This window comes from Rhodnius prolixus, unplaced genomic scaffold (genome assembly GCF_049639745.1).
Source record: "Rhodnius prolixus isolate KJV_2025 unplaced genomic scaffold, Rpr scaffold_6, whole genome shotgun sequence".
Taxonomy (NCBI): domain Eukaryota; kingdom Metazoa; phylum Arthropoda; class Insecta; order Hemiptera; family Reduviidae; genus Rhodnius; species Rhodnius prolixus.
The window spans coordinates 22,362,120-22,387,437 of NW_027411634.1; the positions used below are offsets into that span (position 1 = coordinate 22,362,120).

Sequence of the window (25,318 nt, forward strand, 5' to 3'; positions counted from 1 at the left end):
AGTTTTAAATGAAGCTTAAAGTGCACATCTCTTTGCATTACTATCGTCTTGGCTGGAATACTATTTCAATTTTCAGGTTAGGAAATTGTAAGTTCTTGAAAGTAATTTTGTGTTTTACTTGGACAAGATGTGAGGTAAAAAAAACAATCACGGCCGTGATTGTAAACATGTTGCAATTGTTAGTACGTACAATATTCCTAGTTCAATATTGGAACAAGTACAGTTGAGATAAGGTTGACTAAAGTAAAATACAATATGGCTTTTCAAAATAAAACTTCTCCAGTCAGATAATTATTCCTATCTCTACTAATTAAGTAAACATTTTTGGTTTTAATAAGAAATTACAAACTGCGTTCCATAGTGATGTTAAAATTTAGAGTAATTAGCATTAATTTAGTACAATTATAATGAATAAAGTTTAGCATTCAGACTCTAAATCTTAACCGGCCAACAATATCTTATCTCGTCAAATTCGAATTAAGGACATGATGTTTGTTTAATAACCTAGTCATCTAGCACATTTATCTAGGCTAGTTTTAACTTCCTCTCTGGTCAGCGCATATTTCCGGCCATTAGACCATGATAGACTCATGGAGTCTGGCTAGAAATTACCAACAAATAATTGGGTCCATTGTTTGTTACTTCGGTCAGTAACAGAAAAATTCATCAGATCTCCGAACATTTAGTACTAATGACGCTCTTCGGTACAAAGAACTGCGTGGACTTAACCACATTTTAAATAGTTCAGCTAATCAGGCTACAATAAACAAGCGTGCTACAAAGAATCAAAAATCAAAGATACATACGTTGGAATATTGTATACAGTTCAGCTAATCAGGCTAATTAAATGATGGATGATGGATTAAAATCCGAAACCAGTCTGGACTACAATAAACAAGCGTGCTACAAAGAATCTACAACCAAAGATACGTTGGAATATTGAATACAGTTCAGCTAATCAGGCTAATTAAATGATGGATGATGGATTAAAATCCGAAACCAGTCTGGACTACAATAAACAAGCGTGCTACAAAGAATCTACAACCAAAGATACGTTGGAATATTGAATACAGTTCAGCTAATCAGGCTAATTAAATGATGGATGATGGATTAAAATCCGAAACCAGTCTGGACTACAATAAACAAGCGTGCTACAAAGAATCTACAACCAAAGATACGTTGGAATATTGTACACAGTTTAGCAAATCAGGCTAATTAAATGATGGATGATGGATTAAAATCCGAAACCAGCCTGGGGCCTGGGCTACAATAAACAAGCGTGCTACAAAGAATCTAAAATCAAAGATACGTTGGAATATTTGCTACATCAATAAAATTGTTCAATAAGATTGAATAAATGCAAAATTATTTGATCTTTTTAGTGGTGGTTGCTTAATATTGGTCAGCCTCGTAGTTAGTCATAAATATGTATGTTTTTCTGGAATGAATTAATGAGAATCGATTCACGCTATCTTTTGATTTATAGCACCTGAGTTTAGGCTGTACATTTTAACAAAATAAGTTTGCTTGCTTTCCCTATAACTTATCTGTGTCAGAAAGGTACTGTTTATACTAGACTAATGAATATTTATTAAATGAACAACAATTTGTTAGACAGTTAAGCAATACTTCTAAACAAAACTATAAATAAATAACATTTTTTTGCAAAAAAAAGATTGAATTAACTTAATGTTGTTAAGGTCTTATTTATATCTTGTGCGTGATGAATAACTTATCGATTTCACAATTGGCAATAAACAAATTAACTTTCTCACGTTTCCAGGAAGTCAATTACATTATAATCCAGCGTTCACCATTTTTACCTGCTACTGCATGGAATCAAATATGAAGTCTTTTGTTATTTAATTCCTGAAATCCTTATGATAAGAGAACTTCTCACTCTTTACTGCTTTTTGTTTATTAAAACTGTCCGGTAGGACAGTTGTATAAGGGTTGTTCGTCAAAAACTGCACGAAAAAGCGTAACGTTGAAAAACACCCAACTTTGACAATTTTTTTCTCTTTTTCTATAAAAGATAAAATTCCCAAATTTTCTTTAAATTATAGGGCAAACCCTCCTTCATAACTGTAATTTTTTTGCAACAACCCAGATCTAATAGGTTTCGAGAAATAAGTTGCCGAAAATGAGCAAAAACGGCTTTTTCAAAAAATGTTCTTGTTGTTGTTGTTCTTCTTCTTCTTGTTCTTGTTACCTTTTTTGTAAACAACGTAGCGCCTAAACGCGTGAACCGATTTTCATGAATGAGGTGTCATTCGATTCGGAATTTTATGTAGATGTGCCTTTTTGGGGTCTCGATCCTGTACATGAATGGGAGAGGAGTTAGCCCCCTTTATGTAAGGCCCCCTCCAAAATGATTATTACTAATTACTTTGTAAATCTTGGTCCGATTTTGATAAAATTTGGTAGGATGATAGGGTTAGGGCTCCCCTACGTAACATTAAAGCGACGATCTGCTCTTACACTTGTTAAGGGGAAGTATAGCAATCGTTGCAAATTATCGACACGTGAACCGATTTGCATGAATGAAGGGTCATTCGAATCGAAATTTTGTACAGATTTGCACTTTAAAAGTCTCGACGCCGTGTCTCATAAGGAGGGGAGTTTACCCCACCCAAATAAGGCCCTTTCTAAAACTATTATTACCAATATTTCTATAACGCTTAGTCCGATTTTGATAAAATTCAGCTCGAATAAGTGGTTAAAGCTCCTCTAGGTTGCTGATGCTCTTGCTCCTACTAAGAGGAAGTACTGCAATCATTTAAATTATCAATGAATGAACCGATTTAAAGCAATAAATTGTCGTTCGATTAAAAGATCTTTGCCTCTTTGCCTTTTAGGAAGAAGTACTGCAATCGTAGTTTATTTTTCTTACTCCTCTTAAAAGGAAGTACTGAAATCGCAGTTTAATTTTGCTATTTACGTACAAATACCTTCCTATGTTATTCAAAACGCTTTTTCAAAAAAATTGTTATTGAGGATGGTTTGGGGGAACGCAACTATAATCATTCTTTAAAAAGATCTCTCCATTGGTAGTTACGGTTCCGACTTAACACCTTATCAGATTATAATGATAGAATTGTTTATTCCAAATTTTAAAAAAATCTGTAAAGAAGATATGTAACTTTGTAAAATAAACAAAAAGGAAAATCTATCCAAAAGGTACAAAAATCTCCTTAACAAAAACTTACCGTTTAAAATGTTAAGTATAAGGGTTGATTAAACGCCAAAAGGTACACAAATCAGCAGTACCCAACATTTCATTAATACTTCATTAATAGTTAAGTAATTCTACTGCATTAATTTTCATTAATAAGTTATTTTTTAGAATTTATTAGATGTCACAGACCCTTATGCTGGCCACTTCATTTATAATATTTTTTTGTTATAATTATGATAAATCACATAAATATGCACATGCATGTTAAAGTAGAAAAAGACAAAGTTAGAGTCGGCTACTGTCTTGAATTCGTCTTACCGAAATATCGTGAACACAAATAACACACAGTTAATAACAAGTAGATTATTCAACAACAATTATTCATTTCTCAATTGTAATTTAATTTAGTCCCCCTAATTTTACTTATAGTAAAATACTGGAATAATTAGCTGTCCTAAAAATATGCATATCTTATTTACTTTATATTACATATATACAACATTGTGGGATGAATACCTAGATTGAGAATGTAATTGAAGAAAACTATATTATTTGCGATAAAGCCAGATAATTATTACCTATTATTATAAAAGTTTGACTACTTCATACAATAACAATTACTTTAACCAAGAATGAACTTAAACTGACGATTTTTATTTAAGAAATAAAAATAAATAAATAAAATAAACAAAATCATTGATGTAAGTTTTTATAAAAAAAAGTTTTGAATTTTTTAGCCTCATAATTTTTTTTTTATAACGTTTTTCTTTTTAACCTGTAATTAATAGTTTGATTATTATAAATAACTAGATATTACAGTCAATCTACAGTGCTACTTGAACATATATTTTGTAGACGAAAATGGCCAGCATAAGGGTCTGTGACATCTAATAAATTCTAAAAATAACTTATTAATGAAAATTAATGCAGTAGAATTACTTAACTATTAATGAAGTATTAATGAAATGTTGGGTACTCGCTGATTTGTGTACCTTTTGGCGTTTAATCAACCCTTATACTTAACATTTTAAACTGTAAGTTTTTGTTAAGGATAGACAATTCGGAATCAATTCCTTGATTATTGTAGCAAAGGATTATTTATTTATTCAAAAAATGTATCTATATTTAAAAAGTTATTGGCTAGAATTATTTTTTTCATTTTAAAGGTATTTCAGTAGCTCTTATTAATTTCTGAAAATTCTTTTTAAAGTAAAGTATGTATTTAATTGAAATATGAAGTTTCATTGGACTGTTCTAATCGTTGACAAATGACCAACGCGAATGTCTTACGCATTTTCGTAGTCAGAGGCAATCTTTTACCATAAATGCCCAGAGAATATAAATTGTACTAAAATTTCAAGTCAAAATGAAAAATACTGCATTGCGACTGCCTCGTCTCTTCAGAAATCCTGTTCATCTTACGATAAGAGCTACTCTTCCTATGCACCCTATCTATTACAAATGATTAGATTAGATTAAATTAGGGTGGCCTCAAGGCCTGCGCCACCGCGACCCCTATGGATCTATTTTGGCTCCTTACAAATGATAATAGTGAACATTTTTAAAAGCAAAAACATTTACTACTAAAAATAACTATCGACCAATAATTAGAACAAACGTTTTGGCCAACAAAGTGGAATATTTATAGTTTCTCTCTGCAAATCTTATTAAGTAAACAGAGAAAGAAATGGATCGAGGAAGCCGGATTACATTTTAAACATTCATTGGGCATTTTGTCTGGCCCTAAAGTTTTATTGCTTTTACAATAATCAATACTTGCTACTATTTCGCAACCAGTTTTGATACTACCGTTAAAAATATACAGGAAAAACCTCTACATCGTCACAATTTTAGACGGAAGAAGTGGTGTTCGAAGTATACCAAGATCGGTGATTTACCTTTATTTCTATTCCTTATATTCTATAAAAAACACCTAAACTCCGAACCATTATCAGAGATAATTATTCTAGATTTACCCTTAACTGGTATTCTCAAAATCTCAACTTCAACTGGTATTGTCGGATCAGCTTTGACCCGGAACTTTAAATGCACATTACTTTTAAAAGGTCATTGATATAAATTTTTTTTTTTTTTTCTTTTATTGCAATTTAGCACTGCAACAGCTGTTGCAACAAGCAAATACGGTGAAAGGGAAAAGAAATAACGGGAAATCATGAGTGGAGAAGGCACCCAGTGGTGCCACTCCAGTAACGTGCTTAAGATAAGAGAAGATCACGAGGCCATCTTCTCTTTAATCTCCTTAGAGGAATACCTGGTAATGTGGAGGAAGATAGGTGTTCTATGAGAGGGTTAGGATGAGCTGCTGTAGAGGAATGAAATTTGAAGAAACGAGTGTTAGAAAGATCTGTAATGAAAGGAATTTTGAGGTCATTATGGATAGTGAGGTTAGATACATAGAACGGAGCGTTAAGAAGTTTTCGAAGTATTTTTGACTGTAATGCCTGGAGGCGTAGTGAGTTGGAACGCTTAGTTGATCTCCATACTTCGATGCCGTATGACCAAATGGGTCGCAGTAACATTAGATATAAGAGTCTTTTGTTATGTAGGTTAAGTTTCGATCGGTTGTCAAGTAGTCTGGCGAGAAGTTTGTAGCGTTTGGTTAGTTTCTTGTCTTTTCAGTCTAGTATGGGGATTCCATGTCAACCGTTTGTCTAGGTGCAGTCCAAGGTAGCGTACTTTGTCCACAGTTGGTGCAGGAGTTTGGTTCAAAAAAACCACCGTTTTGTTGCCAGTAAAGATAAACAATGAAGTTCCGACGGTAGTTTTCTTTATTTGGAATTATATAAGAGGGGTTTTCTTTTTTATTTTTCTCGTAATGTCCCCGAGTAAGACAAATTTAGCTTTCCTAGTTCATGAAAGTAATATTTTGAGATTTAGTGATTTTTTCCATTTACTTAAACCATTCCTCAAGAGAAAAGAGATGAGTTCTGAAGGTTTCTGTGTGAAGTTACCGGATCAATGTGAGGAGAAAGTATAGCGGTATCATCGGTACAATTTAGGAGAACAGTTTCAGGATTCGGATTTGAATTTAAGTGATAAGTTGATCCAAAATTTTTGAACATTTAGAAAACACAGTCGAGTAATTAAATTAATTTAAAGAAAATTATTGGAAATAATGTAATATTTAAAAGTACATTCATTGATACTTCCAAAAAAGAAAAGCCTTATCGGGTTTTCTTTTTTCAAATCTTGAGAACAGTAGATGTATAAATTTCTATGTATTTATATAAAATAACATCCCACTATTTAGATAAAATTAAATTTATTCATGAATTTTAGGAAAAACAAATTTAAATTTTCCGCTTTTTCGAAGCTTTAATAAAAACGGTTACTCCTTTATGAAGAAATCATGCATTCCTAATCAGTACTACCAACCCCGGAGTGCACATGCTAATAACAATGGCATTTTCTCCTCTAACCCCATTTTTTCTTTTTAAATTAGAAAATGCTATTGTTGTTACCAGTGTTATTAGTGTGGCTATTAAATAACGAGACTATAAATAACAATTCAATAAAATCCAAGGCCTAGACCGGAATCGAACCCACTAACCAACAATACTTCTTAGTTTTGCGAGCCTCGTCTCTAACCGCTCGGCTATCGTGGTGCCTTATAATTTTGTATAAATACATGTTATATAATTTCAATATTCATTGATGAAGTGTTTATTAAAATTTGTTGGTACATACGAGGTGTGGCTATTAAATAACGAGACTATTGCTGTAAAACATTTTATTTTAAATTTATACATATTTAGTTATTATCACCTTCAATATACACCCCTCCCCTATCCCTACAACGCTCCATGCGAATTTACCATTGCTCGAAACAGTGCTGGAAGTCTTTTACTGTGAGCTCCTGCATGACGAGTGCCGCTTTTTCTTTCACATCTTCAACGGACTGAAATCGTGTTCCTTTTAATGCAGATTTGACTTTCGGGGAACAGATAGAAGTCATATGGGGCTCAGGCGATGGCCTAAATCCGGGATGTTGTACTTGGCTAGAAACGTCTTGACAGACAATGCAGTGTGAGCCGGGTGCGTTGTCTTGATGGAGAACCCCGTGACTTGTTCTTCCACAAATCGGGTCCGTTTTTTCCTTACTCTTTCACGGAGTTGAGCAAGCACCTCATGGTAGTAATGTTGATTAATTATAATCGATATTTTCATCCGTTTTGGACGTGGAAGGGCGGTCATCATCTATGGACGTCTTCTCGGCCATCTTGGAAACGCTTGAACCTCTCAAAAACGTGATAAACATTCATCGCCATAAACTTCTTTTAATAAAAGTTAAGTTTCAGTAGAGGTTTCGCCAAGTTTCATGTTTTCGGCAAAACGAAACTAACACCTCTTACACAAATGACGGTTCCGGTCAGACAGATTTCTCTACAAAAACACGTGAGACGCTGCAATCGAAAAAGAAGGCTTTACGCTGCACAGCTGTCGGTCGTTAAGATTTGGCGCATGCATAGTTCTTCTGTAGCAGCTTCAGTCTCGTTATTTAATAGCCACACCTCGTATCAAAGGTTGAAAATTAGTTAACTTAATTATATTTTTATTATTTCATTACTTTATTACTTTCATTAGGTGTCGATTTGTTTTAATCGATTTTTTTTTTAAATATTGTATTTAACTGTTCTAGTTTATTTATAGTTTCTAAACAGTTAGGGCTGTTTCCGATAATATTAAAGCAGGATTGGTTACCTACATTTCCGATAATATTAAAGCAGGATTGGTTACCTACATTTCCATGTCGCCATTTCTTTTCTAACTCCTCTTAAAAAACCCCTGAATAAAAACCAATTGAAAAACTAATGAAAGTAAAGATATGAATTTGCAAAGGTGCTTGTGAAAAGGGGTTTCTAACGGTAAATACGCCTCTCGCTCCAGTCTCTAGCAAGGGTCTTTAATCAAATTTTCCCGAGTGCCACTAATTGAATGGAAACCATTTTCCACTTTAATGGAAACCATTTTCGAAGGTAAAACGCTAAAAATATCTGTTTAATAAAATGTGATTTCTCGTCAGACTTTTTTCTTTAAATATCTTAAAAGTTCCTTATTCAATTTTTTATTCTTATTTATAGGATGATGTCTAAAATCATTTCGAAGAACCAACCATCCCATTTCCAGAACTTTTTTTAAATTGAATTGTCTAAAAAAAGTACCAATTTAAATTTATAGACCAACATGAGTATACGAAGCTTAAAGAAATTGGAACCATTTTGAAAATACCGAAACATTCACTAAATTGTGCTTCCAGGTTTCCGCTGGGGCTGATTTTGTCTTTAATTGTCGGTTCCGTCAGTGGTACCTACTCCCGATATTACGATACTTTTCAATTTTCAAGATTTTATTAGATAGATGGATACATAGTTAGTGTTTTTATTTACAAATTTACAAAAAACATATAAAAATTCAATACGAGGGTCGCTTGAAAAGTCCGTGCAAAGTCAGAGAGATAGCACTACTGGCGCGTATCGAGGTTATGTTTAGTTACTAGCATCTCTTGGAAGAACACACACCAAGTTTCAGCCAGATCGGTCTATTTCTTTGTGTTTGGCATTCGTTTGAATCGAGAAAGTCGAGTGATTTTCAAAAAATGGACGAAAAAGAATTTCGTGTGTTGATTAAACACTACTTTATGAAAGGCAAAACGCCTGAGGAGACTAAAGAGAAGCTTGATAAACATTATGGTGGCTCTACACCTTCGATTAGAACAGTTTATAAGTGGTTTCAAAATTTTCGGAGTGGCCATATGGGCACAAGTGACGCTGAACGTTCTGGACGCCCTGTTGAGGTTACTACTCCAGAAATCATTGATAAAATCCATGATATGGTGATGGATGACAGAAGAGTGAAGGTGCGTGAGATTGCTAGTGCTGTGGGCATCTCGAATGAACGGGTACATAATATTTTGCATCAACATTTGGACATGACAAAGCTATCCGCAAGATGGGTGCCGCGATTGCTCACGCTTGACCAAAAACGAAATCGTGTGAAGTGTTTCAAGGACGGTTTGCAGCTGTTCCAGAAGAATTCGCAGGACTTTAAGCGTCGTTTCGTCACTGTGGATGAAACATGGATACATCACTACACTCCTGAGACCAAAGAACAATCTAAACAATGGGTTACCAAGGGGGAATCTTCGCCAAAAAAGGCGAAGACCGTTCCTTCGGCCGGAAAGATTATGGCGACTGTCTTTTGGGATTCGCAAGGAATAATCCTCATCGACTATCTGGAAAAGGGTAAAACTATTACAGGTGCATATTATTCATCGTTATTGGACCGTTTGAAAACCGAGCTGCAAGAAAAATGCCCACGATTGGCCCACAAAAAAGTCCTTTTCCATCACGACAACGCACCAGCTCACACCTCAGCAGTTGTGGTCGCAAAATTAATGGAAATAGGATTCCAACTCGTTTCACATCCCCCCTATTCTCCAGACTTGGCTCCCTCGGACTACTATTTGTTCCCCAATAAGAAGAAATGGCTGGCGGGAAAAAGATTTTATTCAAACGAGGAGGTGATTGCAGAAACGAATGGCTATTTTTCAGACTTGGACAAATCCTATTATTCGGAAGGGATCAACAAACTAGAGCAGCGTTGGACGAAGTGTATAAGCCTAAAAGGAGACTATGTTGAAAAATAAAAAAGGTTTACCCCAAAAAATTAAGTAGTTTTTATTTTTGCACGGACTTTTTAAACGACCCTCGTAGTCTGATTGCTAACCGTAAAGAAAGGTGCGTAATGATGGTGCGTAGTATTTTCGATTGAAGGGATTGGATGCAGTTAAGATTGGAGCACTTGGCTGTACCGTACAATTGAAGTACAATGCTGTATTGAGTCTCTTTATGTTTGTTATAATCTATTCGGATCGTTTGTAGAGTAATCATTTCATCATTCGGTAGAAGTTCATGTCGCTTAAGTCGGATATGGGTATTCCACTTATGAGACGTTTGTCGAGGTAAAGTCCAAGCTATCTGCTGGTCTTGTTCAGATAAATTGGCGGGAGTTCCTTGTTATTGAGAGTAAATGTTGTGTAATGAAATCTAGCCTCGTGGACCTTTATTCTCCATTTGCGAAAGCATGGTTCGAGGATATGAAAATGAAACTGGATGGATCGAATTGCGTTCATTGGATCTGAATTATGGGATAGGATTGCCGTATCATCGGCTTTCGTATAAATTGAACTGTTGGGATAGAGGGGATAGGTTCTCCATATAATTAATTTATCAGCCGTATCATTAATTTGTAAATCCACTTTTTTGGATTCTGGTGAAAAAAATTCAAAATAAAAATCTGCAAGGAGTTGTAGAAAGCAAAAAATCGTATATATATCCGGCCCAAATTTCAAAAATCCTATTAAATAAATGAAAACTATAAATACATTCTTGCGTTATCTCTGAGAATTCCTCCTGCTATTTGATTGGCTGCAAAATGAACAAGGAAATAGATATTCTAATTTAAATTACAGATTAAGCGGTGGTCTTGGTTAGCTCTTCTGGTGTGCTCTCTTTTTTTTATAGAGTTTTCTAACTGCTGCCTATTAATCAGATTTGAAGTCAAAAGCAAAGATCTAAAGAGAAGTAAAATGTCAGCTTGCGATAATGAGTACTATCTTTCAACTTTAACTACGTCGTACAATTCCAGATTTAATTGAATTTTCAGGTTGAATAATTGGGCTGCAGATCGTACTTAATCATTTTTCCTTTCACTGTCACCCAATTTAGACAATTACGAGGGTCGTTTGAAAAGTCCGTGCAAAAATAAAAACTACTTAATTTTTTGGGGTAAACATTTTTTATTTTTCAACATAGTCTCCTTTTAGGCTTATACACTTCGTCCAACGCTGCTCTAGTTTGTTGATCCCTTCCGAATAATAGGATTTGTCCAAGTCTGAAAAGTAGCCATTCGTTTCTGCAATCACCTCCTCGTTTGAATAAAATCTTTTTCCCGCCAGCCATTTCTTCATATTGGGGAACAAATAGTAGTCCGAGGGAGCCAAGTCTGGAGAATAGGAGGGATGTGAAACGAGTTGGAACCCTATTTCCATTAATTTTGCGACCACAACTGCTGAGGTGTGAGCTGGTGCGTTGTAGTGATGGAAAAGGACTTTTTTGTGGGCCAATCGTGGGCGTTTTTCTTGCAGCTCGGTTTTCAAACGGTCCAATAACGATGAATAATATGCACCTGTAATAGTTTTACCCTTTTCCAGATAGTCGATGAGGATTATTCCTTGCGAATCTCAAAAGACAGTCGCCATAATCTTTCCGGCCGAAGGAACGGTCTTCGCCTTTTTTGGCGCAGATTCCCCCTTGGTAACCCATTGTTTAGATTGTTCTTTGGTCTCAGGAGTGTAGTGATGTATCCATGTTTCATCCACAGTGACGAAACGACGCTTAAAGTCCTGCGGATTCTTCTGGAACAGCTGCAAACCGTCCTTGCAACACTTCACACGATTTCGTTTTTAGTCAAGCGTGAGCAATCGCGGCACCCATCTTGCGGATAGCTTTGTCATGTCCAAATGTTGATGCAAAATATTATGTACCCGTTCATTCGAGATGCCCACAGCACTAGCAATCTCACGCACCTTCACTCTTCTGTCATCCATCACCATATCATGGATTTTATCAATGATTTCTGGAGTAGTAACCTCAACAGGGCGTCCAGAACGTTCAGCGTCACTTGTGCCCATATGGCCACTCCGAAAATTTTGAAACCACTTATAAACTGTTCTAATCGAAGGTGTAGAGTCACCATAATCTTTATCAAGCTTCTCTTTAGTCTCCTCAGGCGTTTTGCCTTTCATAAAGTAGTGTTTAATCAACACACGAAATTCTTTTTCGTCCATTTTTTGAAAATCACTCGACTTCCTCGATTCAAACGAATGCCAAACACAAAGAAATAGACCGATCTGGCTGAAACTTGGTGTGTGTTCTTCCAAGAGATGCTACTAACTAAACATAACCTAGATACGCGCCAGTGGTGCTATCTCTCTGACTTTGCACGGACTTTTCAAACGACCCTCGTACACTCATTTAGACCGATCTATAAATACTTTAAAGAATATCTCTAAAAAGCACTAGTGAATTCTGGGTAATTAAAATATCTAATGTGGTATTTTTAATTAAACGCTAAGATAAAATTATATTTAAGATTTACTTCGGAGTAGGTACAACTTCTTTTCTGATTTTGTAAATATTGATTATATTCAGAACTTTATTTCTTGATAGTATATACTACATTTTGTAGAGTCGATAAATCAACTGTTGTTAGTATGTCGAGATAAACAGTGAAGGACATTCAATAGTAATTGTCTCTGACAAAAAAAAAAAAAGACTTAGAACAGAACAAGTACAATCGCACACTATTTATTTATCGATATGTTACCATAGTGGGCGATCGACCGCATTCGATCAATCTCACCATATAAATGAAACAAACAATGGTAGAAAACAAAAACCAAAAAAACGGTATTTACAGTTTTGTGTATAAAATTACCATACAGTTGTTATCCACAAAAAAATATTACATTGCTAAACTTTAATTCTACTTTAATTTATTTTATTATTATTTTTTTTCCAGAAAGATATATCGAAAGATGCGGAACAACACTGAAGCTACAGTCCAACCAAAGAGCACATCGACCACTAATACTGGAGGCAGTGATAATGGCAGTGGAATATCTGAATTAATGATACCGCTATATATGTTGATCTTTATACTAGCGGTTGTTGGTAATTCCTTAGTTTTGGCGACATTAACCAGAAATAGAAGAATGCGCACTGTTACCAACGTTTATCTATTCAATTTGGTGAGTAAATATGTTTTGAGTTTATATATGGGTTTAATTTTTTGATGTTATTATGGGTAAGTCTGCTTGGGCTTGTAATACGTACTGGTAAACCGCGCTGGTAAATTTTGGTATAAATATTTAGAATAATTAAGGTTATTTGAGTATTTTATTAACTAGTCTGGCATTTTTAATAATACAATCCAAAAAAAGAAAAATAAGTGCACTTATTTTTTAGTAAATATATTACAATCTACATTTATTTCACTATATAAAATTATTTTACAAAAATTATTCTTTCTGTACTTATTACTTACATTATTAATAACAAACTTTTAAATTCTTGTTTTACATTATTTTATGCTAACAATTGGCAAGAGATAAAGAGCAGCTTTTTGTAAACCATTTTATTACAATTTAGTACTACTTCTATCCTGAGAGATTTATCTCCTTCAAAAAAATGTAAATAGGTGTGGTTACCAAGTTCATTGGTTACCCAAGAAGTCCTTCTGCGAGACATCTTATTTATTTTATCTTTTTTTCTAAAAACTCTCAGACACCATCTTAATGAGTTTGTTTCAAAATTCATGGGTAAAGGTCCGCTTTGATGTTCAAAAAAATGTTTTTCGCAAAATGTTATTATGTATTTACCTATCACTCTGGTTTGACAGGATTGTTAATTAAAGGAAGGTTATGGGGAAGGTTCTAAAAGCACGTTTTCTTCAAAACTTTTTGTAAATTTAATTATAATATATTAATAAATATAATAATTATAATAAAATAAGGAGGATATTATCTGAGTGGTTAGCGAATACTGGATTCCAACGCGGAGATCACAGGTTCGAATCCATCTGCTGGACCACAGATTTGATCTTCTTCCTAGGAGCTTCAAACAGTTCACTTTCCGGTGATGACTAATATTGTTTGTAACGAGAGAACACTTTCTTAACTCCTTAACAAAAACTTACAGTTTAAAATGTTAAGTATAAGGGTTGATTAAACGCCAAAAGGTACACAAATCAGCGAGTACCCAACATTTCATTAATACTTCATTAATAGTCAAGTAATTCTACTGCATTAATTTTCATTAATAAGTTATTTTTTAGAATTTATTAGATGTCACAGACCCTTATGCTGGCCATTTTCGTCTACAAAATATATGTTCAAGTAGCACTGTAGATTGACTGTAATATCTAGTTATTTATAATAATCAAACTATTAATTACAGGTTAAAAAGAAAAACGTTATAAAAAATATAAAAAAAAAATTATGAGGCTAAAAAATTCAAAACTTTTTTTTATAAAAAACTTGTACCAATGATTTTGTTTATTTTATTTATTTATTTTTATTTTTAAATAAAAATCGTCGGTTTAAGTTCATTCTTCGATCAAAGTAATTGTTATTTTATGAAGTAGTCAAACGTTTATAATAATAGGTAATAATTATCTGGCTTTATCGCAAATAATATAGTTTTCTTCAATTACATTCTCAATCAAGGTATAATTAAATTAAATTACAATTGAGAAATGAATAATTGTTGTTGAATAATCTACTTGTTATTATCTGTGTATTATTTGTGCTCACGAATATTTCGGTAAGACGAATTCAAGACAGTAGCCTACTCTAACTTTGTCTTTTTCTACTTTAACATGCATGTACGTATATATGTGATTTATCATAATTATAACAAAAAAATATTATAAATGAAGTGGCCAGCATAAGGGTCTGTGACATCTAATAAATTCTAAAAAATAACTTATTAATGAAAATTAATGCAGTAGAATTACTTAACTATCAATGAAGTATTAATGAAATGTTGGGTACTGCTGATTTGTGTACCTTTTGGCGTTTAATGAACCCTTATACTTAACATTTTAAAAAAATCATTAATGTAAGTTAGCTGACCCTTAGATTTTCTCTTCCTAGGAGCTTCTTACAGCTCACTGTCCTTTGATGGACAGTGTTGTCTGTAACGAGAGAACACTGTCCGGAGGCCGGCAGTGCACTGGAAAAAGCTCCGGGCGCTAATAACCTCAGCTGTTGATGCGCAAAAAAAAAAAAAAAATTAATGTAAGTTTTTTATAAAAAAAAGTTTTGAATTTTTTAGCCTCATATTTTTTTTCTTTTTAACCTGTAATTAATAGTTTGATTATTATAAATAACTAGATATTACAGTCAATCTACAGTGCTACTTGAACATATATTTTGTAGACGAAAATGGCCAGCATAAGGGTCTGTGACATCTAATAAATTCTAAAAAATAACTTATTAATGAAAATTAATGCAGTAGAATTACTTGACTATTAATGAAGTATTAATGAAATGTTGGGTACTCGCTGATTTGTGTACCTTTTGGCGTTTAATCAACCCTTATACTTAACATTTTAAACTGTAAGTTTTTGTTAAGGTACCTACTATATTTTGAGTTCAATGGAATATTTGGCTGTTCTACAATTTTTAACCAATTCTCTTAATTAAAACAAGTTTATACGCATTATATTTCTAGTAAAAAATTTTGGGCTTCTGTTGTTAGAATAAAAATGCAAAACCTCCAGGTATAATTTTAAGTTATACAGGGAAAAAGGTAGTATTTTGGATTACAAATATAAGAGATAAATTAATTTGTGTAAGAAGGAAGGTTAAATATAAAAAAAATTTAATAAAGAAACATAAATTTGTTAATATTATTGTACCTTCTAGGGCAGTGGTGGCAAATCCATGGCACACGTTGCTAAAGATGGCACGTTTTAAAATTTGCATGACACGAGGCCCAATTAAAACCTTTCTACTTTTAATTAATGGTTTTCACTCTTTTTTTTAAATCTTTTATTGGAATTTACCACTGCAGCGATTGTTGCAACAAGCAAATATGGTACCTGATGACAAAAAATAAAAGAAAATCATGAGTGGAGAAGGCACCTAGTGGTGTCACTCCAGTAACGTGCTTTGCTCTCACGATAAGAGTAAATCACGAGGCCATCTTCTCTTCAATCTCCTTAGAGGATTACTCTGGTAATGTGGAGGAAGATGTATGGAGGAGGATGTTCAGTGTACAGCGTCGAGACCCCCCAAAAGGCACATCTACATAAAATTCTGAATCAAATGATACCTCATTCATGAAAATCCGTTTAGGCGCTACGCAGTTTACAAAAAAGGTAACAACAACAAGAAGAAGAACAACAAGAACAAGAACATTTTCTGAAAATGCCGTTTTTCCTCATTTTCAGCAACGTATTTCTCGAAATCTGTTTAATCTATGTTGTGGCAAAAAAATTAGTCATAAAGGAGGATTTTAAAGAAAATTTGGGAATTTTATCTTTTATAGAAAAAGAGAAAAAAATTGTCAAAGATGGGTGTTTTTCAACGTTACGCTTTTTCGTGCAGTTTTTGACGATCTACCCTTATACAACTGTCCTACCGGACAGTTTTAATGATTAAAAAATACTTTTTATTATAATAAAATGTACCAACTGAAAGCTTTAGTTTGTTTCTCAAATTCTGTCCTTAAGAGAATTTAATTAAGATTATTGTGATGAGGAAGTCCAAGATTGTTATTAAAGTTTGTTAACGTCAAACAAGAGTATAAAGAAATCTTTATTAATTCAATTTCAGAATTATCTTATTTGCTTCCTCAAAAAATTACTTTGTTTTAGATTGAAATTGCCCAAATTGAACTGCCTTAATCTCTTAAAATCTCTTATTGATAGTAAAGATATTTGGATTTACAGCAACGCGGCTTTTGTTTAAAAATTGTTGAAACTATTTACAAATTTAAGATCTTTTTATCTTAAAAATGCTTTTTGTGGACATCCTGGATAATCAGGGCTGTCAAGGGGTGTTGCTGGAGGCAACAAGGCAGGGTGTTTGCTAATTTCAGGAAGATTGGCTAGCCTTAGCCTTCCTCCAACTCGTAACACTCCATCAGTATGCAAAAACAGGCCTAAGGTTTTAACTAGGCGTAATTTAGGTCGAGGGGACTGGGTATCTTGGTTTTCTTCTATGAACGAGTGTTGCTGCGCTCGAATAATCAGGGCGCGCAAGGCTTCATTACGTTCTTTGACCTTTAATGGACCTGACATGTGATGGGCTGAATTTCTGGCATTATGGGCGAATCTCAGGCACCAGGCTACTACATTTATAAGTGTGTGCAAACTGGAAAACTTGAATTCCAATTCCTCGGGGCAGGAGGCTGCGATCGATACGTTAAGAGCCTGGGAGCGAATTTCTGCTCCCACAATCGGGTCTGACAAATCTGCATTTACTTGTCCTAAGGGCCATGAGTCTGGTGGTTTACTAACTCCTGGGGACGTAGCCCACGTGAGGCACAATCAGCAGGGTTCTGCGAGAAGGGGGCATGAAACCATTGGGAAGCGGGTACCTTTTCTAATATGGCAGCCATTCTATTGCCTACGAATACCTTCCAATGCGGAGGTGGGGTAGCTGTTATCCATGCGAGAGATATGGTGGAATCGGAAAAGGCTAAAATGTTTGGAGAGGGTATTTGAGGGAAGAGGAAACTGACTTTATGGAGGGTGAGGGCCAGGAGATGAGCGGCGCAAAGCTCCAGACGTGGGAGCGTGACAAGTTTCATTGGAGCCATTCTGGCTTTAGACATGACTAGGCTAATGATTGGTTGCTCAGATAATGACACAAGATACATTACAACCGCTTTTTAAAGCAAATCCTACTTGGAAGAATAATAAATTATGGAATGTCCTTTATCTCTTGAACAACAGGGTTCATGATTCACGTTAAGCTCAAGTTACTTTTGCTCGAAATTAACTTAGTTGGAATGTAAAAAATAGGAAAAAAAAACCAGAATTTCATTAAAACAAAAAAATCAGAAGTAGTGTTCTTATTGTCTTGTAAGGCTCAAAGAAATAAGGCATTTTGCAGAATTATTTTCGTGAAAACCTAAAAGGAAATTAGATTGAGAGAGGAATAATAAGTGGATTCACGAGTACGGAAAATATAACCTTTTCAAGTGCCACTTCAAGTTTATGCTTTAGAGGAAATCTTTCTAAAGAAAGATTTATAGTTAGCAAAAAATATTAATTAAAAGGAAAGAAAGAAAATTTTTTTTAATTAATAAAATTAATTATTTAACGAAGCAGTAACTCTGTAATTATTATAGTTCTTTGGCGAGCCGGACATTCACCCCTTAGTTCTTCTCTTGGTGAATTCGTTTACACTTCCGCACTTTATAAAAAACAAAAAAAAAAGTTCAGTAAAGGTGTGATATTGATGGCCAAATTTCTGTTAGATCTCATGGGAAGGTATGCAAACAAAATTGATTCTTTTTGATGGCAAATGTTTGTTTTTTCTAGGGTTATCGCATAAACAGGATCAGGTTATAAAAACAACTATTTCTCTGTCATTCAAAACTTTAAAATAGCATTCATGTTTGTTTCCTGCTCTCTACCTGAAGAAATCAAGTTACGTATGAACAGGTAGACATTCACTTTGTTTCTCCAATCGCACACTGATGATAATGAGTCTGATTCTCAATCTGTATAAATAGAATAAGAGCTGAAATATGCATCATAATCAAATGTTAAATTGCTTCTAAATTTATACAAATAAGGTTTATCCTTATGATGATCTTAACATAGACTTCTCAAAGAATCACTTTACAATTCTATACTATTGGTGCGTTCCACTAAGCGCTCACAACGATCAAAATGTACCTTCAGCCGTACCACTTGACGACCGCGGTCGTTGTGGTCGTGGCGAAAACGTCACTATTTTCGCTCACGCGAAGCTCAGAACGCCCCATCTTAAGAGCTGGGTCGATGTGGGCGTTCAGAAATTGGGCGCAATTTTTAAAAGCTAAGATGGCGATCGAAAAAATTATATCAGGTAAATGAATAAGTTTACAAGTGTTATCTTATGTAAATAATTGAATGTGTTTCTCGAAAGTCTAAAAAAATAATAAAATGTAAAATTACTTATCCCCTTACATACTAAATCACTGAATAACGGACCAGTTACACTTTTATAGTTAAAAATATGTGGCTTAAGTTTTCGCTTTTCACTATTGCGATTTTGTATAAAATTGCATTCCACTCTTCATCGGAACTAGATGAAGAACTTTCTAAAGCATTATTACGTTGCATTAATAAATATCCTACTGTTGCCACAAAAGATATAAATATGTACTTCACTTTAATGAGGAGAGTACAATTTAAGAAGGAGAGCTTTAATCCTTCCTTAGCTTTAGTTTCGTTCGGCAAAAAAGGTAAGTTGAGCGTGTCTTGTCAGATCCTTCCAGAAAAAAAACATGAAATGCTCATCTCTGTCGCATCACTCCGGTAGAGCATCTGCTTTCGTCTTTAGCCATACTTCAATGGCCCTAAAGGGTACTTCTTCTTCTTCTTTGTCTCATGCGTTTCATCGTCGAGCTTTAGATAACTTAGGCCTTTAACCATCGGACGAACTCTTCTCTGTCACTTGCCAATCTTCGGATAGATGACCTTCTGTGACGCCGCTTGTGCCAATCGTTCGATGTAATCTAAATAGCCCAATCTTGGCCTGTGGCCTTCAGATTTGGCCTCCATCAAGCACCTAATCTTCTCCTTTTCTCTGCTTCTCCTGCAGACGTAGCCAAACCACCCCCAACAGCCAATTCTCCAACTTGGATACAAAGGGTTGTATCTCTAAGCTGCACCTTATCGTTTCATTTCTGATTTTATCCTTCGACACGGCGGAGAAATCTCATTTCAACATCCGTAACCCGGCAAGCATGCTTATCCAGCATAGACCCGCGATTCTGTCCCATACTGAAGAAGACGGTCTTTTAGGCGGCCAGTTACACTTTTTTGCTGACCTCTCTTTTACCGACCATAGTATTCCTAATCAGACCGTAGGCTTTATTGGCCACATCCACCCGATTCAGCACCTCTTAATCAATTCAGCCATCCTGGCTAAACAAGACTCCTAGGTACCTAAACTCCTCTACCTGTTTCACACTCCATCCGGATTGATTCCTGTATCCTTCTAACATTACCTTACTTTTAATCACTATTCCTTTCCATTTGAGCACTTCATACCATTCAGCTTCTTAATGCTGCGGATGCTCTTTGGTACTCGCTCCCTAAAGAGCACATTGGTACAAAATCTGTAAAGTTCCCAGGCGATCTTTTTAATCAATCTTTCCCTAGTCAAGCCCGTTTGCCTCCTCTATACAATTAGTACTTTTTTGCCTTGACAGCAAATTTAGCCTTACGTTGTTATTGTAATTCCTTCAGAACCTCTATTTCTTTGTGGCATTTTTTGAAAATCTTCGATCTATTGTAGGACGCTGTGGAGTGATCTGACTTACAGAAAAGCTTGCGATTCTTCTGCCTGTAGTGCCCTTAAAAGTTCAGAATTTAGGGCGCACTTGGTGAAGAATTCAGCCGGAAAGACTGCCGGATTGTTCCAAAGAAGAATGACAATGACGTCGCCAAAATCCTTCCTATAGAAGCCAGTTCCAAAAACTGCCACTAGACCTTTTTCTCGGGAGACAGGTGAAATACAACTTACTGACACATAAAGCCCGATGAATTAGAAATCGTTAATTATTTGATGACTAAATCTAACTTTGTAAATTTACATTTATTCTAATAATAACTCTTTCTAAGTCCTGATGGACTCGAGGAAATAGATGGTGGGTGGAAATCATTAAATAAAGTGGCTAAAAAGTTAAAGTAGTTAAAGTACCACTTTACCTCACTTATTCCTTGATTTGCAAGTAGAAATCATTAAATAAAGGGAGCGAATTTGTTTATAATTGCATTTAAAGCAGCAATTGCTCTCCACGTTTCTAACTATAGATATTCAAAATAAAGCTTTATTCTCTACTTCTGATTGAATCATTCTCAAATAATGTTAAGATTAAAATACATTTTACGAGTAAATTCTACATATAATTACATTAATGAAATGTTCTCTATTTTATAAATAGTTCGCCCACTATAAATGTAGTGATATCAAGAGAATCCACTATAATAACAGATTCTGATAAGATTTTGACTGTTAAGTATTCAGTCCACTGCTATGCAAATACTAATTGACAGTTAAGGGCTTGAATTGGAATTGGCTTAGGCAGAGGAATCTTAACGTCTCTTCTGTTTACCGCGCCTCAGTCACTAAGTATTCTTATAAATACTCTGAGAATTACAAGGCTCTGTTTTCGCAACAGTTTTAAAAGTCTTTCAAGAGGCCACCATTATTGTTATAATGGCCTTTAAATGGGTTTTGGGTGCCGAAATAGTGATAAAAGGTCTAGAGGGAAAGACTTGTACTGTAAGAGTGTACAGTTCGCACCAAAAGGTTACGTATTAGACTCATATTCATTTTTAAACTTTCAAACCATAAATGCGTTAGATCGAAATTATTAATTATGGAAAGTATTGCATAATTTATAAATATCGGGTTGGCAAATAAGTTCAGATTCATTCCGATTTTCTTTTTTTATTCTCGGCGCAAGCGCACAACTCGATTGTTCATTTGAAAGATTATGATAAGCGTAACCTTTCTATGAATTTCGGTTTAACAAACATTACTATTGTGGCTGCTGCGTAGCTGTAAAGATGGAAGTAAATAAAGTGCATTTTCGTCATATTTTGCTCTATTATTTTAAAAAGGGCAAACGAGCTGCTGAGGCTAATAAAAAGATATGTTGTGTTTATGGTGATGATGTCTTAACAGAATGCGTGTGCCAAAAGTGGTTTGTCAATTTCTGTTCTGGAGATTTTGACATTAATGATGCACCCCGCTCCGGTGGCCCGACCGAGATTAATTCAGATGATGACAAGGGCGTAATCGATAAAGATCCATGCCAATCGGTGAGAGAGATAGCAAGTGCACTTAACATATTGTATACGAGCTCCAAAAATCATTTGCGCCGGTTGGGATACGTTTCTGGGCTCAATTTTTGGGTACCGCATTAATTAACCGAGGCCAACTTAGCCACTCGCATATTCATTTGCGATTCGCTGAGGAAACGTAAAAAAAAATACCCATTTTTAAAGCGGATGGTAACGGGAGATGAAAAATGTATCGTCTACGATAAGATCATAGAAGCACTACAGTGAGCCGCCGCAAACAAGCTCGAAGGCGAAATTGCATCCGAAGAAAATCATGCTCTCCATACGGCGGTATTATAAAGGTATCATATATTACGAGCTGCTACCGTCAGGCAAAACAATTGATTCAACCACATACTGTTTTCAGTTAACCAAACTGGACCATGCAATCCCCACAAAACGTCCAGAATTGGCAAATCGCAAAGGTGTCGTCTCCCACCACGACAAGGCCAGACCGCATACGTCATTGACCACTCGGAATAAACTACTGGGATGTTTTGCCTCATCCTCCGTATTCACAGGACCTGGCACCTTCTGCTTATCATTTATTCTGATAGTTGCAGAACTCCATGAACGGAAAAACTTTCGATAATGAGAAGACTGTCAAAAAACATTTTGATTGGTTTTTCGACGATAAGCCACAGACGTTCTACGAACGTGGTATAATGAAGTTGGTGGAAAGATGGCAAGAAGTCATCAGTAAGAATGGTCAATATATAATTGATTAAAATTTATTCTGTGTATCAAAAAAAATTGTTATTTATTCCACCCTCAAAAACCGAACGAACTTATTTGCCAACCCTATACATTATATTAAGTATTATTATATCACGGTAGCCGAGCTGTTAGAGGCGAGAACTGCGAAGCTAATATGTATTGTGGTACTGGGTTCGATTCCCGGTCTGTAGGCCTTGGATTTTATTTAATAGTTAATAAAAGAAATTTACAGTAAAGTATGTTTGCTAGTCGTCCCTGTCCACGACACCTAATTTGGTAGTTGGACGTAAAGCCCGCCTGAAAAAATAGGCAATTACTTTACTCCTATAATTATTATTTGCACTATTTACTGCACAACTCGATTAAAAACAAAAAAAATGGAGAAAAATTGTACATTGTTTTTAAAAGTTCCGTTTATAATATAGATACAAATAAATTTACCGTTATCATTCAGCGGCTGCTACTGAATTTGGATTAAAGTGTTGCAACGATTTACTTCAGAGCACTGTGTTAAACAAAATGGTATTTATTATTCAATGGCCAAAACATTTTTGTCGTTTAATGTTGTTAATCTTCATTATTTAGGAAATTTATTATAAATATGAAAAGCTATGACTAAACCAATTGCTTTGTCACTTAAATTTAAGATATTTCAAATTGTTTGACGAGTAAAACAGTTTGTGCAGTGAACGGCTTATATATGAACAACTAATCAAATAATGGGTTACATTAGAATATTTGATATTGACACAAATAAGGGGAGAATTGTATCTCGTAGAAGGCTGTCTATAGCTTGTCTTTTTCCCATCACTACCCTAACTAAATGGAGATGGTAGAAAATAACATTGTCTGAAATATTGACATATGTCTTCAGCTGGAGATCGCTTAAAGGCATCGAATATACATCCTCATTTGTTTGTCATTTTAGAACCATTTAGAATTATATATTTCCTTGCGTTATCCATCTCAAAATTTTGTGGAACTTTAAAAATTGAACGTTCCACTTTTTGCTTGATGAAGTGGTTGTAGGAATATGATTAGGATCTGTTATAGAAGCCCTTGGAAATTTAGAGTGATGCGTCAAGTTTAAAATTAATAAGCCTAAGATGGGTTTTATTATTATTATTATTATTTGTAGTAATTTACTCTGATAAATCAATAGAATTACATTGAGGTTTTGTGAGGAGAGCTCAATAATAATTTTAATAATTTTTCATATTAACTATTCAATAAAATCCAAGGTCTAGACCGGAATCGAACCCACTAACCAACAATACTTCTTAGTTTTGCGAGCCTCGTCTCTAACCGCTCGGCTATTGTGGTGCCTTATAATTTTGTATAAATACATGTTATATAATTTCAATATTCATTGATGAAGTGTTTATTAAAATTTGTTGGTACATACGAGGAGTGGCTATTAAATAAGAGACTGATGCTGTAAAACATTTTATTTTAAATTTATACATATTTAGTTATTATCACCTTTAATATACACCCCTCTCCTATCCCTACAACGCTCCATGCAAATTTACCATTGTTCGAAACCTATGCTGGAAGTCTTTTTCTATGAGCTCCTGCATGACGAGTGCCGCTTTTTCTTTCACATCTTCAACGGAGCTGAAATCGTGAACCTTTTAATGCAGATTTGACTTTGGGGAACAGATAGAAAGTTGGGGCCAGGTCAGGCGAATAAGGCGGATGGCCTAAAACTGGGAAGTTGTACTTGGCTAGAAACTGTCTTGACAGACAAAGCAGTGTGAGACGGCGCGCTGTCTTGATGGAGAACCCCGTGACTTGTTCTTCCACAAATCGGGTCGTTTTTTCCTTATTCTTTCACGGAGTTGAGCAAGCAGCTCACGATAGTAATGTTGATTATTTATAATCGATATTTTCATCCGTTTTGGACGAGGAAGGGTGACCCGGGCGGTCATCATCTCCGACCTCTTCTCGGCCATCTTGGAAACGCTTGAACTTCTTAAAACATCCATCGCCATAAACTTTAATAAAAGATTAGTTTCAGTAGCGGTTTTACCAAGTTTTGATGTGAAATTTCACGACAATTCGTTGCTCTACTACTTGTGTAGTATCATGTTTTCGGCAAAACGAAACTAACATCTCTTACACAAACGACGGTTCCGGTCAGACCAATTTCTCTGCAAACACGTTAGGCGCTGCAATCGAAAGAGAAGGCTTCACGCTGCACAGCTGTCGGTCGTTAAGATTTGGCGTATGCATAGTTCTTCTGTAGCAGCTTCACTCTCGTTATTTAATAGCCACACCTCGTAATTGACTGTCAATTAATGTCCAAACATAATTTGGAAAAAAAAGCTGATTACATTATTTTTTTTTATTATACGCTTATTTCTTTGCATACTTAACTTCGCTTCCCTCTTTGTGGTTTTCTTTCATGACGTACAAAACAAGATTTCCAGGACGTTTTCCACTCTGCTACTAATATTAACATAAAAACGTAACATATTAAAGCTTCTTGCAGTATGTGAAGACATTTTGGGTGAATTCCTAACACATTTGCATTAAGTTCCACAGCCTGCATACCGTTCCCAACCAAGAAAAGCAGAAATGTTCCCATATATTTGCAAGTAGTTTCATTTTAAGGTGCATAATATTAGAAACACTTTTTTCTCTTTTCCATTAACAAATTCCATTTCCAAGCATTTCATAACTTACGTATATTATCTAACCAAGTCGTTTAATAGCTAAAAGTTATTATACACTATTAAACAACGGACCGAAATTAAATTA

General features: G+C 34.9%; 1 protein-coding gene across 1 annotated transcript in view; it reads left to right on the forward strand.

Moving 5' to 3' along the window:
* LOC141461079 (cholecystokinin receptor type A-like) overlaps nucleotides 1-25,318 on the forward strand; it is a 428,938-nt gene that overhangs the window by 105,155 nt on the left and 298,465 nt on the right. The window contains exon 2 of the mRNA XM_074141758.1: nucleotides 12,782-13,010. Within this exon, the coding sequence (XP_073997859.1) occupies nucleotides 12,798-13,010 (213 nt within the window). The 5' untranslated portion in view covers nucleotides 12,782-12,797. The remainder of the gene's footprint in view (nucleotides 1-12,781; nucleotides 13,011-25,318) is intronic.